Here is a 14,537-nt window from a genome sequence, read left to right as displayed (position 1 = left end):
TTCTATCATCCTCCATTCAGTTAACTCATTCATCTACTTATTCCACACCCTTTTATTAAGAACCTACCATGTGTCAAGCCCTATCCTGATGTTGTGGAAATTTGAAGAATTTTGTGCTTCAATGTGGCACATAGCAGGTCCTAAGTTTAAAGAGTGTTAAATATATGGATGCATAAATGTACACAAAATGGATGGATGGATGGATGGATGGAATAAAACTAATGAACACGGAAGTGCCCAGCACAGCCCTTACTATGTTAGCAGAATGTTCCCATTGCGTATGTTGAATGATTGAATCTCAGAAAACTGAGTTTGTATTTTTCAGGGCCTGGCGTTTAGCAGGTTTGCAATAAGCCTGTTTGAGGGTTGTTACAAGAACCAAAGGGACAGGGAGGAGAGGGCCACCGTGTGCAGGGGCTGCAGGATGCCTTGCAGTTCTCAGAATGGACACAAAGGGGGTGTGAGACACACACGCCAGACTTGCTGAAGAGCCAGCCTCAGGGCAGGTTGCATAAAAGACTTGGAGCCTTGAGGCTCCCAGCTGGTTTGTATGAGGCTGGTGTGTGCAGGAGGAAGAGAAAGAGATGGGGAGAGAGGGCAGGAGTGAGAGAAGGGACAAAGACTGCTGCTTCCTATGCACCGAGTGACAACCCTCAATGGCCACCCACTGACCCTAAGCGAGAAGCCCTTTGTGATGTGTTGGTTTGGGGGAGGGCTGTGAAGAAACCAGAAGCCCCAAGTTACTTTGTCAAAGTCCGTATCTCCTCATGGAGTGGCTCAGGCTCTGGGATGCCTTCACCTCCTGAAGGACAGGTGAGGTCCAACTCCACTTAGAGGTAAGAAGATGACAGCGTAGCGACTTCCAGACTGTCTGAGCCCCCTTTGTGCTGGGAGCCAGGCCTGGAACCTCCTCTGCCATTCAGGAAGCTTCACTATCACCTCCTCCAGGAAGTCTCCCCTGACTGCCCGGTTTCTGTGGTCCCACAGCACCTGTGCTTCCCCCTCAAAGATCTCATCTCACAGAACTATATCTTTTCCTCACTGTCTACTTAACTGAGAGCACAGGACAGAGGCCAATCTCACCTTATTTCCTGGTGTCTCTGAAAAGGCTGCCAGAGCTGGTGGACACCTCGGCTTCAAATCCTCACTACATACCTGAGGAACAATCACTTTCTCCTGTTGAATTCTGATTTCCTCATCTGTAAAGTAGGGATGGTAAAGGCGTCTACCTCCAAGGGTTCCTAGGAAGAAAGAATAAGTCTGCACATGTCTGAAGCATTTACTGTGTTCCAGGCACTGTTCTAGTCCCTTCTCAGATGTCACAACACAGTATAGGAGGTGCTTTTACAGATGGGGAAACTGAGGTGCAGAGAGTGGAATAACTCTCAAGGCTCCCCAGCTAATTAGCAGTGGGACCCACAAACATTTTCTCTAAAGGACCAGAAAATAAATATTTTAGGCCTTACAAGCCAATCTCTGTTGAAACTATTTAACTCTGCTGATGCCGTGAGAAAGGAGCCATACACAAACAAATGGGCAAGGCTTTGTCCCAATAAAACTTTATTTATAAAATTAGTTGGCAGATCAGATTTAGCCCACGGGCTATAGTTGACTGATCCCTGCTGTACGCCGTGCTGTCCTCTAAGTAAATGGCAGATGTGGTTATTATTATCCTCAAACTATTAGTTTCCTGACCCTAGTCTAGTGCCTGGAACACTTGGGGTTTTAATGCATATGTTGAGTTTGAATGGGGTGGAATTGCAAGGGCCCCGCAATTAAGGAGCCAGCCCATATTTGTACTGGGCTTGACCATCCCCTTCTTCCTCAGTATTACCCCCAACCATGGAAAGAGGCAGTGGGGTGCTGGGATGGAGCCAGAGCCCAGAGTTTAGGACGAGCACTAGCTGTGAGAACTTGAAGCAGCCTCTATTGTTCGCTTCCTAAAAAGAATGACCAGTGCCAGTTCTGCCAGTTGACAGGGCTTCCCTGATCTAAGGGGGCGGTGGTACCTTACTGACCTCCTGCATTGTGACTTTTACGAAAACTTCCCTCAGAGGCAGGTGGGGTTTAGTCTTTGTTGTTTCAAGTCCAGGTTCTCCTCTCGTCTCCAAGGACTGATGGTGGGAGACTTGGCCTTGGCCATCTCCTTGGAGGGAGGGGGACTCAGGCTGCCTCCAGGCCTTCAATTAATGATGCATTCACAGCTTGTGCCTGGAAATATGTAGCGGAGCTCCGGCCCCGGTCAATCATTGACATGGCATTCATACCTCGGTTGTCACTGTGTCCTCTGGCTCAGAGCCGAGCACCAGGAGAGGCACCTGCCTAGTGGGGACAGTGCCCGATTGGCAGGCACTCAGAAACAAACTGTTTGCCAAGTTCAGAGCTATCTCGGTCCTATGCGGTCCAGAAGGGCAAACGGAGCTCATCCATCCCAGAGAAGAGGGTCCAAGATCAAGCTCCCTCAAACCGAGTTATCTAATGATTCATTCACCTCATTCATTCACCCCATAATTACTTCCTGAGCACCTACTATGAGCCAGACATTACAGGATGTAGGGGAGGAAAATTTTTCCTTCCTTCCCTTCCAGGTGCTTTGGCTGGTCTAGTAATTAAATTGACATAAGAAAGAGTAACAGAAGAAAAACAAATTTAATTTCATACGTACAGGAGTCCCAAAGATGTGAGGCTCAAAAAAGTGACCAAAACAGGCAGCTTTTATACCTTTTAGACAAAAAAACAATAAAGTTGTGAAGAATTGACAAGGCAAAGGTGTTTGGGCTTGGGGTAGCAAATTAGTGAGGAAGTAACAAGGTTTGTTTATACAGCCTTCTTGACCTTAAATCCCTGTGTCTGGTGATAAGGATGTAGTCTACCCTCCTGGTATAGGGAGGGTACCTGTACGTGGGAGATTTATTTCCTGCTTTCGAAGGGACAAAGGAGGGTCAGACATCCTTCTGGCACAGGCTATTTCTCAAGTAACTTTAATTCAGAATAATATACCGAAGTAGTAGAATTTGAGGTGGCATATTCTGTTCCCCCTCAGGAGTTACTGAGAAAGTTAGGAAAAAATCATAACTTCAGAAACAGACTCAATGAAGAAAATACAATAGGTCATAAAATAGGGAATGATTGAGGGGAGAGTAAGAAAAGACCAAATTGAGAATTAAATAAGCAGGGTGAGATGCCCTTGAGAGCTGAGAGGAAAGGACAGCCCAGGCAGAGGGACTGCTGGGTGCCAAGCCCAGTGTGCTGGGTGATAAGGATATGACTGGAGTGTGGACAGAGGGAGAGAGTAGCACAAAGGGAAATCAGAGCAATGGCTCTGAGGACCTGAAATTCAAACCCATTTGGAAGGGTTTTATTCACGTTTTTTTGGTATTTTCAGAATTTCTAAACCAATTCCTTTCAGGTCACTTAAGACATAATTTTTTCAGGCAAAGCCTTTAAGAGAAAGAGTTTGTTTTCATGATATGTGCCTCTTTCTTCTTAAAAGATGGCTTGGACCACTGTGAAAATAGAAACTCAACCTTGGGGCTGGTGTCCAGGAGGAGGGGGTGACTGCAGTGGGTGGAGAGCCATGGTCTGAGGGTGGCATGAAGCCTCCCCCGCCCCCTCTGTCCCTTGAGACCACCACATCATCCTCTTATGAACTTCTAGAGGCCTGATTCACTATGGTTTTTAAAATAGTCTAATCTGTATCTACTAAAGCTGGACACAGCGTCCCCATGACCAGAAATTCTTCTCCTGGGCATGTACCCAACAGTAGTGCATACAATGTGCCCCTAGAGACATGCACAAGAATTAATTCTTAATAGCCCCAAACTATAAACAAACTTACTGCCCATTAACAGGGAATGGATAAACAAGTTGTGGAATATTCACACAATGGAATGCTACACAGCAGTGGGAATGAATCTACAGGTGCAACATGGAGGAACTCACACATATAGTGAAGCCAGATCCTAAACACATACTGTATGACTCTATATAAAGCTCAAGAGCAGGTCGTTAGAAGTTAGGATAATGCTTACCTCTAGGTGAGGGTTGGGTAGTGGCTGGGAGGGGACACAATGGAGATTTCTGAGGGGCTGATAACATTCTATTTCTTTATCTGGGTGATATTTATACATGTGTGTTCATTTTATGAAAATTCATCAAACTATACATTATAATTTGTATACCTTTCTGCATGTAAACATACTGCATTATAAATTTTTAAAAGGCCTAATGTTCTTAGGAAAAGTAAGCAAAGACACTGAAAATAGTGTCCTTTCCAGTGGATTTAGCAACTCAGTGTGCATTCCTCAAGCCCCAGGCAGCAATTTGTCCTGCCACAGGGCCTTTGCACAGGCTGTTTTCTCTGCCTTTCCTTTTCCAGTTGCTTCCTGTTAACACCTATGTATCCTTCAGTTTTCAGCTCATAAGTGATTTCCTCCAGGAAGCCCTCCTTGACTTCACAGTCTAGGTCGTGTATCTTTTCTACAGGTTCATAGAACTTTGCTTTTGATTACTTACTTTGGGTATGATTATACACTTGTTTGTGCAGTTATTTGATAGTTGTCCTCCTCAACAGAATGAGAGCTGCATAGTCTTGTTTCTGCTCACCATTTTATCCCCAGGACTAAGCACATCATTCAGTAACATAATAGGTACCCAATGCATATTTATCAAATGAATGAACGAGTGAAGGAATGAATTATAAGAGAAAGAATAAAGGCCTTTGTATTGGCCTTTTTGGCCAACCCAATATGTTGTCCAAAGCTACTCATGACAAACATTGCTTTAGCTCATAAACTCATTTTAAACGATCCATTGTATCAAGGCCTATAGCAGGCCTTGACAGAAAATAATATTTTACATTGTCTGCCACCATATGAAATTGATGATCCTAGCAAACACAAGTCCATTTGTAGCCATGAGTACATTCTGGCACACCATTATGTCTCCCCAGATATGGTAGATGTGTCCCAATTTTAGATGCTTTTTGTGTGCTTGGCACTTCCCATATGATAGCTGAGAAGTGGAAGTCAGGGTATATGACCTCAGTGGACACCTAGGTCTCAGCTAAGGAACTGGAGACACAGGGAGATAATGGAATTCTCCCAAGGGTGCAGAGCTAGCTGGCCTTTTTATTTACATTTTAAAATTTTATGTTTTAAAAAAATAAATCCATCTTCCTGTCACTTTGAAGGGTGAATAAGAAAACACAGCTGGGCATGCTTCCTCCCGGGTTTGATTCCCAGCTTCACTAGCGGAGTGGCCAATGGCAAAGTTGAACCTCAATTTCCTCATCTGCAAGATTGGGAGAATATGTATCCCATAGGGTTATTGTGGGGATGTAATACATGCAAAATGCTCAGCCCGGTGCCTGGTCCTTGGTAAGTGCTCAGTCAAGTTTAGCTGCTGTTGTTAATGTTCACGTTTTGGGGCTCAGGTGGGGAGGAGAGGAGAAACTGACCTTGGCCTTCAAGGGGTGGGAATCCAAGACAAGAGGTTTCTACTCATTTAACTTGGGGAAGACAGGACTTGCTCCAGTTCAAGAGGAAACTTCTGTGGGATCCATCTAATTGTATGTCTCTCTCCAGGAGTGGTTGAATCTACTGCTTTGGTTGTTTGGTTGAGAAGACAAATTAGCCAGAAAGCATTTTTGTTCTCTGACACCAATGAGATAGAAGAGTTTGTGAATTCCAGGCCCTTGGTCATCGTTGGCTTCTTCCAGGTACTGCATTCAAGAGGGGGGAGGTGGCTTCTGAACTGATGAGGAGTCCTGTGTCTGGGAGGGTAGGTGGGGTGAGGAGAGGTCTCCCATTTAGGTTAATTCCATGCCCATTCTTCCTTTTTCAATGAACTGGTTTTCTGGGGGAACTGCAGGATAAAAAATAAAGAAATAATGGAAGCTGAAATGGTAAGAGAAGATAACTACAAAGGTGGACAGTAATGGGGAGAGAGGAGAGGAGATTGACATATATTGAACTGGTTTTGATAGTATAACTGATCTTTTTGGGGTCCATTTAGAATATCACTGAATGATAAATGATTTGCAAATTGTTCTTGCTTTTGGAGAATGAGTTTCTTATACATCTTAACTCATTTCCTATAACTTTGATGACTCCTCCCCTTCTCTGAGTAGAAGTCAGAACTTTGGGATTATATTTATACAAGGGGAGAGTTTGTACCTTTTTCTCTCCCATCCTACATTTTGACATCGTTTTTGGCCCCAAGTTTCTTTCAAGCTTAAGAAGAAGGCTGAAACTACAACCATATCGTGATATCAAGTTCATATTTGGTACCACATGTGGTCAAATCAATGGCCTCTTCTGAAAGCAATTAAGGAATAAATGTTAAAAAGTCTTAACACCTGTGTTAGAACAGCCTTCACTCTAATACTTGGAAAAGGTCAAGTTTATCAATTATCTCCGTTCATCTCTGTGGATTTGCGTATTTTGGCCTTAGTCATAGCCATGGAAGTATTCTGGGTATGAAACATCCATGAAAGTGGATTTAGGTGGACCAGCAAAACCACAGAACTTGGAAAGGTGAAGAGATGAATTAGTCACTATTTTCACCCTGTCCTTAAAAAATCCAGGCATTTTGCTTCCTACCAAAGCCTCATCAGACATCTCTCCCCAAACAGGATTTAGAGGAAGAAGTAGCAGAGTTGTTCTATGATGTGATCAAAGACTTCCCAGAACTAACGTTTGGAGTGATATTGATTAGAAATGCCATTGGGCGTTTCCACGTCACCCTTGACAGTGTTCTGGTGTTCAGAAAGGTAGGACTTTGGTCTTGTTGCTAGTGAGGGGGCTCTAGTTCAAAATAATGAACTATGTGTGTATGTATGGGCTTTGGGTATAAATTCTGGTTCTGCACTTGTGAACTAAGGGGCATTGGACTAGTCGGTTTCTAGGAAATCACAGTCTCCTGCTGTCTCTCTGGCCTTTCTCGCCATTTTCCATTGGGAGTTCCTCTTTTCCTTAACCAGTAAATGACATTAATTAAGGCTCAATCTTCTGCCCTGAGTTTTCCTCTGGTCCATCTCCCTTTCCCCATCACCCATGACTTACAAATCTCCATCTCCAGCCAGACTTCTCTAATCTCCAGACCTTTACATCCATCACTAGATGTCTCAACATGGCCATGCCTAAAGTCATAATCTCCCCTCCAGATCCTCTTCTAGTGTTTTTTCTGTCTTAATGAATGGTGTCACCATCTCTCCCAGCTCCTCTGTAAGCAAAGCCAGAACACCTAGGCATCATTCTAACACCTCTCTCTTCTCCATCCCTCAAAACCAATCCATCAGCCCAATCCCATTGATTTTTAAATCCAAAATATCCTGTGAATCTATCCATTTCTTTCTACTGCTACCATCCTAGATCAAGTGACCATTCACATTCCATAGCCTAATACAACATACATCCAACTGGTCGACCACATTTTATCTTGTCCTCTAAAGAAAAATCTTTCCAAAATTAAAATCTGATGGTCGCTTTCCGCCTTCCAATTGAAAGCCCTTTAACTGATTCCTATAATTTTTAGGATAAAGATAAGTCCCTCATGAGGCCCACAAGGCCTTCCACAGTCTAACCTCTATTACAAACCTTCCTCCTCTCTCCCTCTGGGATCGAGATCTGAGCTGTCCAATATGGCAGCCACTAGTCACATGTGACTGTTTACATTAAAATTAAATTAAAATTTTAGTTCTTCAATCAAGCTAGCTATTAGTGGATTGTGGCTACTGTATTCAATAGCATTGATTTACAGAGCATTTCCATCATCACAGAAAATTCTATTGAATGGTGTTACTCTAGACACTGTGGTCTGGTTCCTGGAACATGCATTACCCCCTCCCCACACAAAGCTAAATCCTTACAATAACCATGTTGCTTATAGGCATGGCTCAGAGAGGTTAGGTTACTTACCTAAGGCCACACAGGAAGTAGGTGGAGTGATATCCAGATGCTGGTTGACTCTCAGAGAGGTCTTCTCATAGAGAAGACTGTGAGCCATTGTGTTTTACTTAGGCCCATGGAAGTCATTGAAAGATTCTAAGTTGGAGAATAAAATAAGCTGATTTGTGTTTTGAATGAACATAGAGTCCAGAAATAGATCCAAATGCATATGGAAATTTAGTATATGATAAAGATGATATTTTAGACCAGTAGGGAAAATAGCATATAATATGCTAGTCATGTTATTCAATGACTAGCATTGGGTAGCCATTTGAAAAAAGAAAACTAAAACTAAATCTATATATCACTCCTTCCACCAAATTAAATTCCAGATTGATCCCTGATTTAAAAATATAACAATAAAACTGTGGAAAGACCAGAAGATGCCATGGGAGAGTCTGCTTTCTAACCTTGGAGGGAGGGGGAAAGCCCCTTTCTAAAGCATGACAGAAACCCTAGAAAGTATGAAAAGAAATACTGATAAATTTGGATCATACAAAAATTTTAAAATTCTGCAGAATAAACCCAATCACAAAATCAAAAACCAAATAGCAAACTTGGAAACGCATTTAGGAGAGATTTGGTCTCTGTTAATGGTTAAGAACATGGGCACTAGAGTCAGATTGCCTGGCTTGGAATCTTGGCTCCACCTCTTACTACCTTAGCAACCCTGGGCAAGTCACTTCTCTGTGCCTCGATTTCCTCAACTGTAAAATGGGCAAAATAATAGTATATAGCACAATGAGAGGTTATGAAGATTAAATGAGTTAATACATGTATTTAGAACTGTGGCTGGTACAACATGAGCTCTCCATAAGTCTAATTAGGATTATTAAACTATTGTTATGACCAGAAAAGAGTATAGGCTTTATCCTGAGGACAATAGGGCCTATGAAGTGTTTAAGCAAGAGTTGCATTTTAACAACATCACTCTGGCTGAAGTGTGGGAGATAGATGGAAGGGAAGCAGGGGGAGAAATTGGAAGACCATTAGGAGACTTTTGCAGGAGTCCAAGGAATAGGTTTGGACTAGAGGGTGGGATTGGCATAGATGAAGAGAAGGAGATGGAGTAGAGAGAAATAAGGAGATAGCTGCTTCTTTCTCCTTCCCCCACAGACTTTGATCCTGGGCTACAGAGAGTTATGTCATTTCCTGTGCTAATCCAGGTCCTTCTGAGAAGCAGTCATCAAGCAGGATTAATCATGCAAAAGATTAGGGGAAATGCCTTTGAAGGAAAATAGAGAGGGAGCTGGGGGAAACTTATCAGACCATGATGTATCAATAGATCTGACCCTTTGGAAGGAAGGAAGGTGGGGTGGAAGAGTCCTTGACTGCAGTGTAGTTCTAAGAAAGTTCATCAAAGTCCCCTATAAGAGAAGTCCTGTATCTCCCAGAAATGGGCTTGCCTTTGTATCCCTGACAAATTCACTGGTTAGGAGCAGCGTGTGAGAAACTGCTCAGCATCAGCACAAATACGTTGATGGATTTCAGAGCAAGGCAGCTGGCGCTGTCCGTCAAGTATACTCCCTGTGTCTGTAGGCTGGAGGTTTTCATGGCTTCCACATACCCGTATTCCACCCTCAGGCTAATCTGCCCAACCATCCATATTTATTAAGTATCTAGGTTATGTATTACACCTGTTACCATGGTGTTTTCCTTTTATCCAAGGGGAAAATTGTGCTGTTATATTTATTAAGTGCCTACATCATGGATGCTACTGCCCTCTAATGTTTTTCTTCGTTTGTCCAAGGGAAAAATTGTGAACCGCCAGGAGCTTATCGATGACAGTACCAACAAGCATATCCTGAATCAACTCATAAAACAGCACCTCACAGATTTTGTTATTGAATACAACACTGAGGTCAGTGAGCAAAGGGTCCCCGGAGAAGGGTAGCTGGGGCAGCTGTGTGCAAGGAATGACCTGTTTTCCTTTTAATTTCAGAATAAGGATCTGATTTACGAATTGAACATCCTGAATCACATGTTGCTCTTCGTCTCCAAAAGCTCCAAGTCATTTCGCATGATAATGCAGCATTATAAATTGGCATCGAAGAAATTCCAAAACAAGGTTTGTGGAAGTTGCCACTGCTCCTTGGGGCTCTTTGTTTAGGAATCCAAGACCTGTAGACCCTAGTGCGATCCATCTGCCTTACCGATTATAAATTAATCCAGGAAGGATTGGTGTATTCATTTGCATACCAATCTCCTGATTTGCATTCTCCTTCCTGCCCAGTGTCTCTCTCTTTCTCACCAAACCTTTGCTCCTTCTTCCCTCACCTTTTTGAGGAGTCTACTATGGGAACATGGTTGGTCTGGCTGCTTTTTCAACGGACCATGCCCCACTAAGAGTGACTGCAGTGTCGCTAGCATTTGGCTTGGAGGTGAGGGGAAGGAGAGACCACTCCTGCCTGAGGTCAAGGAGTGTGAAAAGCCTGAAGGTGTGAAGCAGCGCAGACAAGCAGTTGCTGAAGTTCAGGCTTCAGCATCAACAGACCTGGGTTCAAATTCTCTTCCTCTTACAAGTGCTTTTGTCTTAGATGAGTTTAACCTCTCAGTCTCAGTCACCTCCCGTGTAAAATGGGGAGTTATAGCAAGAATTAGAAGTGCTATATGTAAAGCGATGAGCAAATGTACAATAAATAGTGCTTATTTTTATTGTTATTATTATCATTAGAAACACATCAGGGGACTTCCCTGGCGGTCCAGTGGTTAAGACTTCGCCTTCCAATGCAGGGGGTGGGGGTTTGATCCCTGGTCGGGGAGCTAAGATCCCACATGCCTCTGGGCCAAAAAAACCAAAACATAAAACAGAAGCAATATTGTAACAGATTCAATAAAGACTTAAAAATGGTCCACATCAAAAAAAATCTTCAAAAAGAAAAAAAAGAAACATCAGTTTTTCCTAAGTATTAGACCTATATTTATAGAGCTAGCACCATTTGGACTCTGGGGGCTATTTACTTCACTTTTCTCTTTATTTTTATAAGAAGTAAGGTAATGGTAGGTTCTCTTTCTCTTGAAGAAAATTATTCTGAAATGTAAACAAAACAATTAAAAACTTTGAAACCCCAAATAAATACAGAATAAAGCCACTAGGCATGAGCATATTTAATGTCTGCTACATCCCACCTCACTGTTCTCCAGGAAAGTTATTCTAATTACAGAAACACCTCTTGTAAATACGTTTCCTAGTTTATTCAGTTTTAAACTTTAAGAATTTTGATGTAATTAAATTGATTACAATCTGATTGCTTTCACGCTATTTCTGTTATAACAATCAATGCTTAGCCATAATTCTTCTAGATTAATTTTTTTAATTTAACTCTTTAGGTGGAACTTATTTTGTCATATATCATGGGTTTAGGTTATAGATTGCCTTTACCCCAGTTAGGAAACTTCTAGAATGCCATTTATTGATTGTGCTCCATTTTCGTGCCAAAGATAAACGGTTGGATGAATATTATTCCAACAGGTCATACCCCCATATCTTATCTTGTTCACCTCTAACAAATGTTTATTGAAAGTATACATGGTTGGCTTTAATATGTCTGCTTTGTTTTTCACAATCTCCCTAGCACCTGGAAGAGTGTCTGGCACATAGTAGGGCTCTTAATATTTTGATAGATGAATGACCTGAGAGTATCCAAATCCAGGGTCTACAGGAGACTCTGACTGGTCTCCTTCTTCCATGCTTGTTTCTTCTCTACAACCGGAGCGGTCTTATAAAAATTATCACCATGTCACACTCTGGCTTATTATCCTCTGTGACCTCCCGTCTCATTCAGATTAACCCCCGGCTCCTTACTGGAGCTCTGACCTCATCTCTCACCATCTTCCATGACTCTCTCTGGTACTGCAGCCACACTGGCCTTGTCTCTCTATTCGATAACATTCTGTGTGTCCCCCCTCCCCACATCCAGGCCTTTTCAGTGACAGTTTCCACTGCCTAAATAAATGTTCCCCTGACTTGTTACTCATCACCCGGGTCCCAGCTCAGATGTCACCTCCTCAGATACTCCTCCTGACCTTCCTACCTGATACTGAGCCTCTATCTCACCCCATCTGTGCAGTCACTCTCTCACAGTGCCCTGTTCTATCATCTGGTTGGCACTCACTCATTGCTATCTGATTGACTAATTTCTTTACTCATTTCTTGCCTGTCTTCTCCACTAGAACGTGAGTTCCATGAGGGCATGGATTTTGTCTGCCTTGTATCCCCCAGTGCTTAGCAAAATGCCTAGTAGCCACTCCACAAATAGGTCTTGAATGCATGATTGAATGAGGTCGTGAGTTTCCTAGATAGAAGAATAATTTAGAATAATAATGAGGTGAAATGTTCTGAGCATTTTATACCTCCCAGTCACTGAACTAAGCCTTTTATATACAGTGTCCTGTTCCATTCTTACAGCAACCCTATAATGTGGGTACTATTATAATCACCACTTTACAGATAAGGCAACTGAGGCACAGAGAGGGGAGATTACTGTTTTGCCCAAGGAACTGGGATGAAAGCTCAGGACCTCCTGACTTCCTGCGGTTGTGTGAATGGTGTCCTGCACCAGGATGGGGAAACCAGGATGACAGCTGATGTCTGTCTGTGCAGGGCTGCACCTGCCTGATGAAAAGGACCTTTTGTCCTGGCTTTCAGAAGCGCTCCATAGAGTCTGCTATTTGCTTTCCATTAGTGTCCCCCCCGCAACAGCTTCCCAGCAGTTTCTCTCCCTCGGTAAGGGGGTCGTTACCTTTTTCATGCCTCCGATCCAGAGAGACACAGGTTTCGTTTGATTTGGCAGATCCTTTTCATCCTTGTGGATGCAGACGAGCCCAGAAATGGACGTGTCTTCGAATACTTCCGGATCGCAGAGGCTGATATCCCATGTGTCCAAATCCTAAACTTAAGCTCTGATGCAAGGTACAAAATGCCTTTCGAGGAAATAACCTATGAAAACCTCAAGAAATTCGGCCAGAGCTTCCTGAATAGAAAGGCCAAGGTAAGCTCATCCTTGGACAAGGTTTATCCAGAGCCTCAAAATAATTCTTTTTCTGTAATTCTCATGGCTTTAGTCATCTGAATGGGGAGGCAGAATAAAGGTCAACCTCATGGTTCTTGTGAGGAAATACCCCCATCTCCCCAGCTCGAATCTATTTAACTTTTGATCTGTCCTGACCTTATAATTCCACCATTAACTCTTTATTCTTAAAGTAAAGGCATTTTCTTTGTAGGAATTTCCAAATGAAATGCAGGCACTCCCAGGGCTGGCATCCTCTGAAAGTAGGTTCTTATCCTTCTTTCAGACTCTAATGTGAAAGATTTACTTGGCCCCAGGGTAGATGCTTGCTTGGGGGAGAAGATGGGGTGGCATATATGAAGCAATCAGGATTTAACATCAAAGGCTTTAGGGACCAGGGAGGAGAGGCTGCAAAAGGATGGCTGCATAACACTATGTAGCCCCATAACATAACCTCCTGCTGTTTATTTAGCTCTTGCTATATCCTCAACCATCCTGCTGAGTTATGTCCTGCTGAGTTAGGTGACCATATTATTTATTTTCCAAATGGGGTCACTTTTGAGAGTAATGGAAGCAATTTTAAAAAGTATTCTGAAATGGCAGGAATAAATTGGGACTCTCCAGGCAAACCAGAATGTATGGTCACCTTACCTCGGAGGGCTCCCACTACCTTCCGTCCATCCCCCCACAGACACCGCTTCCCCCGCAGCCTTCTCAGATGAAAGCTGGTTTTTGTCTAACGTACAACATTATCACAGGCCAGTTGGTAAGGCTGGTGTCCTCCATGCCACTTCCAAACCATTTCTCCTCCTTCTGCCTTCAAACACTCCAGATTCTTTGGATTCCACGCCTTTGGACTTTAGGCCACCTGCTCCTGATTCCCATTGCTGTTCTGATCGTTTCCCTCTCACTCTCTGAGGACTTAAGCTCCTCGTCACAGACGTCACAGACCTGCCCTCCACCCCTACTCTGCCCTCATTTACAGAGATGTCAACATCCAAAACCCTGGTCTTTTCTCCAGTAATGGTGTGTCCATGCCCTCTCAGCCACCTGCTCTGATGGCCATACTCTAGAGATGGCAGCCCCTCTGAAAGCCTGATTTCACACTTCCCGTCCTCTCAGTTCCTTCCTCTAGTAGCCACATTGCTACAATCCCTAACCCTTTTCATGGCCTCCAATCTCCTGATCCGGTTTCACCATCCCTTTATTGCCTCCTTCATGAACTTGGATTCCATGGTTCATCGCTCTGATGATGACTCCCTTAACCCTTCGATCCCCTCCACCTTCCACCTCCTCTACACCCTGTAGTATTTACCAGGCAAAATCACCACTCCTGTTGAACCCACTTAACTTCCCTACGGCTTCCAGACCGATCCTGGAGAAAAAAGACCTCATCGCGAGGCAGGCTGGCTTCATGGAATCACAAACCAGATACCCTGTGGGCTCTTAGAAATGCCCTGACATTTCTATATAAATTTCTCTTAGTGTGTTCATTCTCTTAATCTCGGAGGCTATTTCTCCTCCAACCCCATTCCTACTTGCAGTCTGAACTGAGTACTCTAATCATATATCATTAAGA

General features: G+C 43.3%; 1 protein-coding gene across 3 annotated transcripts in view; it reads left to right on the top strand.

Annotated features, from left to right (window-relative positions):
* The window catches only part of PDILT (protein disulfide isomerase like, testis expressed), a 43,593-nt gene that overhangs the window by 18,520 nt on the left and 10,536 nt on the right, over positions 1–14,537 (top strand). For all 3 annotated transcript variants that reach the window (XM_082431051.1, XM_082431049.1, XM_082431050.1), the window contains 5 exons: positions 5,586–5,719; positions 6,635–6,772; positions 9,700–9,810; positions 9,892–10,017; positions 12,743–12,940. In XM_082431051.1, the coding sequence (XP_082287177.1) occupies positions 5,586–5,719; positions 6,635–6,772; positions 9,700–9,810; positions 9,892–10,017; positions 12,743–12,940 (707 nt within the window). The remainder of the gene's footprint in view (positions 1–5,585; positions 5,720–6,634; positions 6,773–9,699; positions 9,811–9,891; positions 10,018–12,742; positions 12,941–14,537) is intronic.

Source organism: Balaenoptera physalus (genome assembly GCF_965194825.1).
Source record: "Balaenoptera physalus genome assembly, chromosome: 16".
NCBI classification, from domain to species: Eukaryota; Metazoa; Chordata; class Mammalia; order Artiodactyla; family Balaenopteridae; genus Balaenoptera; species Balaenoptera physalus.
The sequence above is the reverse complement of the archived record's forward strand: the minus strand, read 5'-3'. Positions and strand labels throughout refer to the sequence as shown.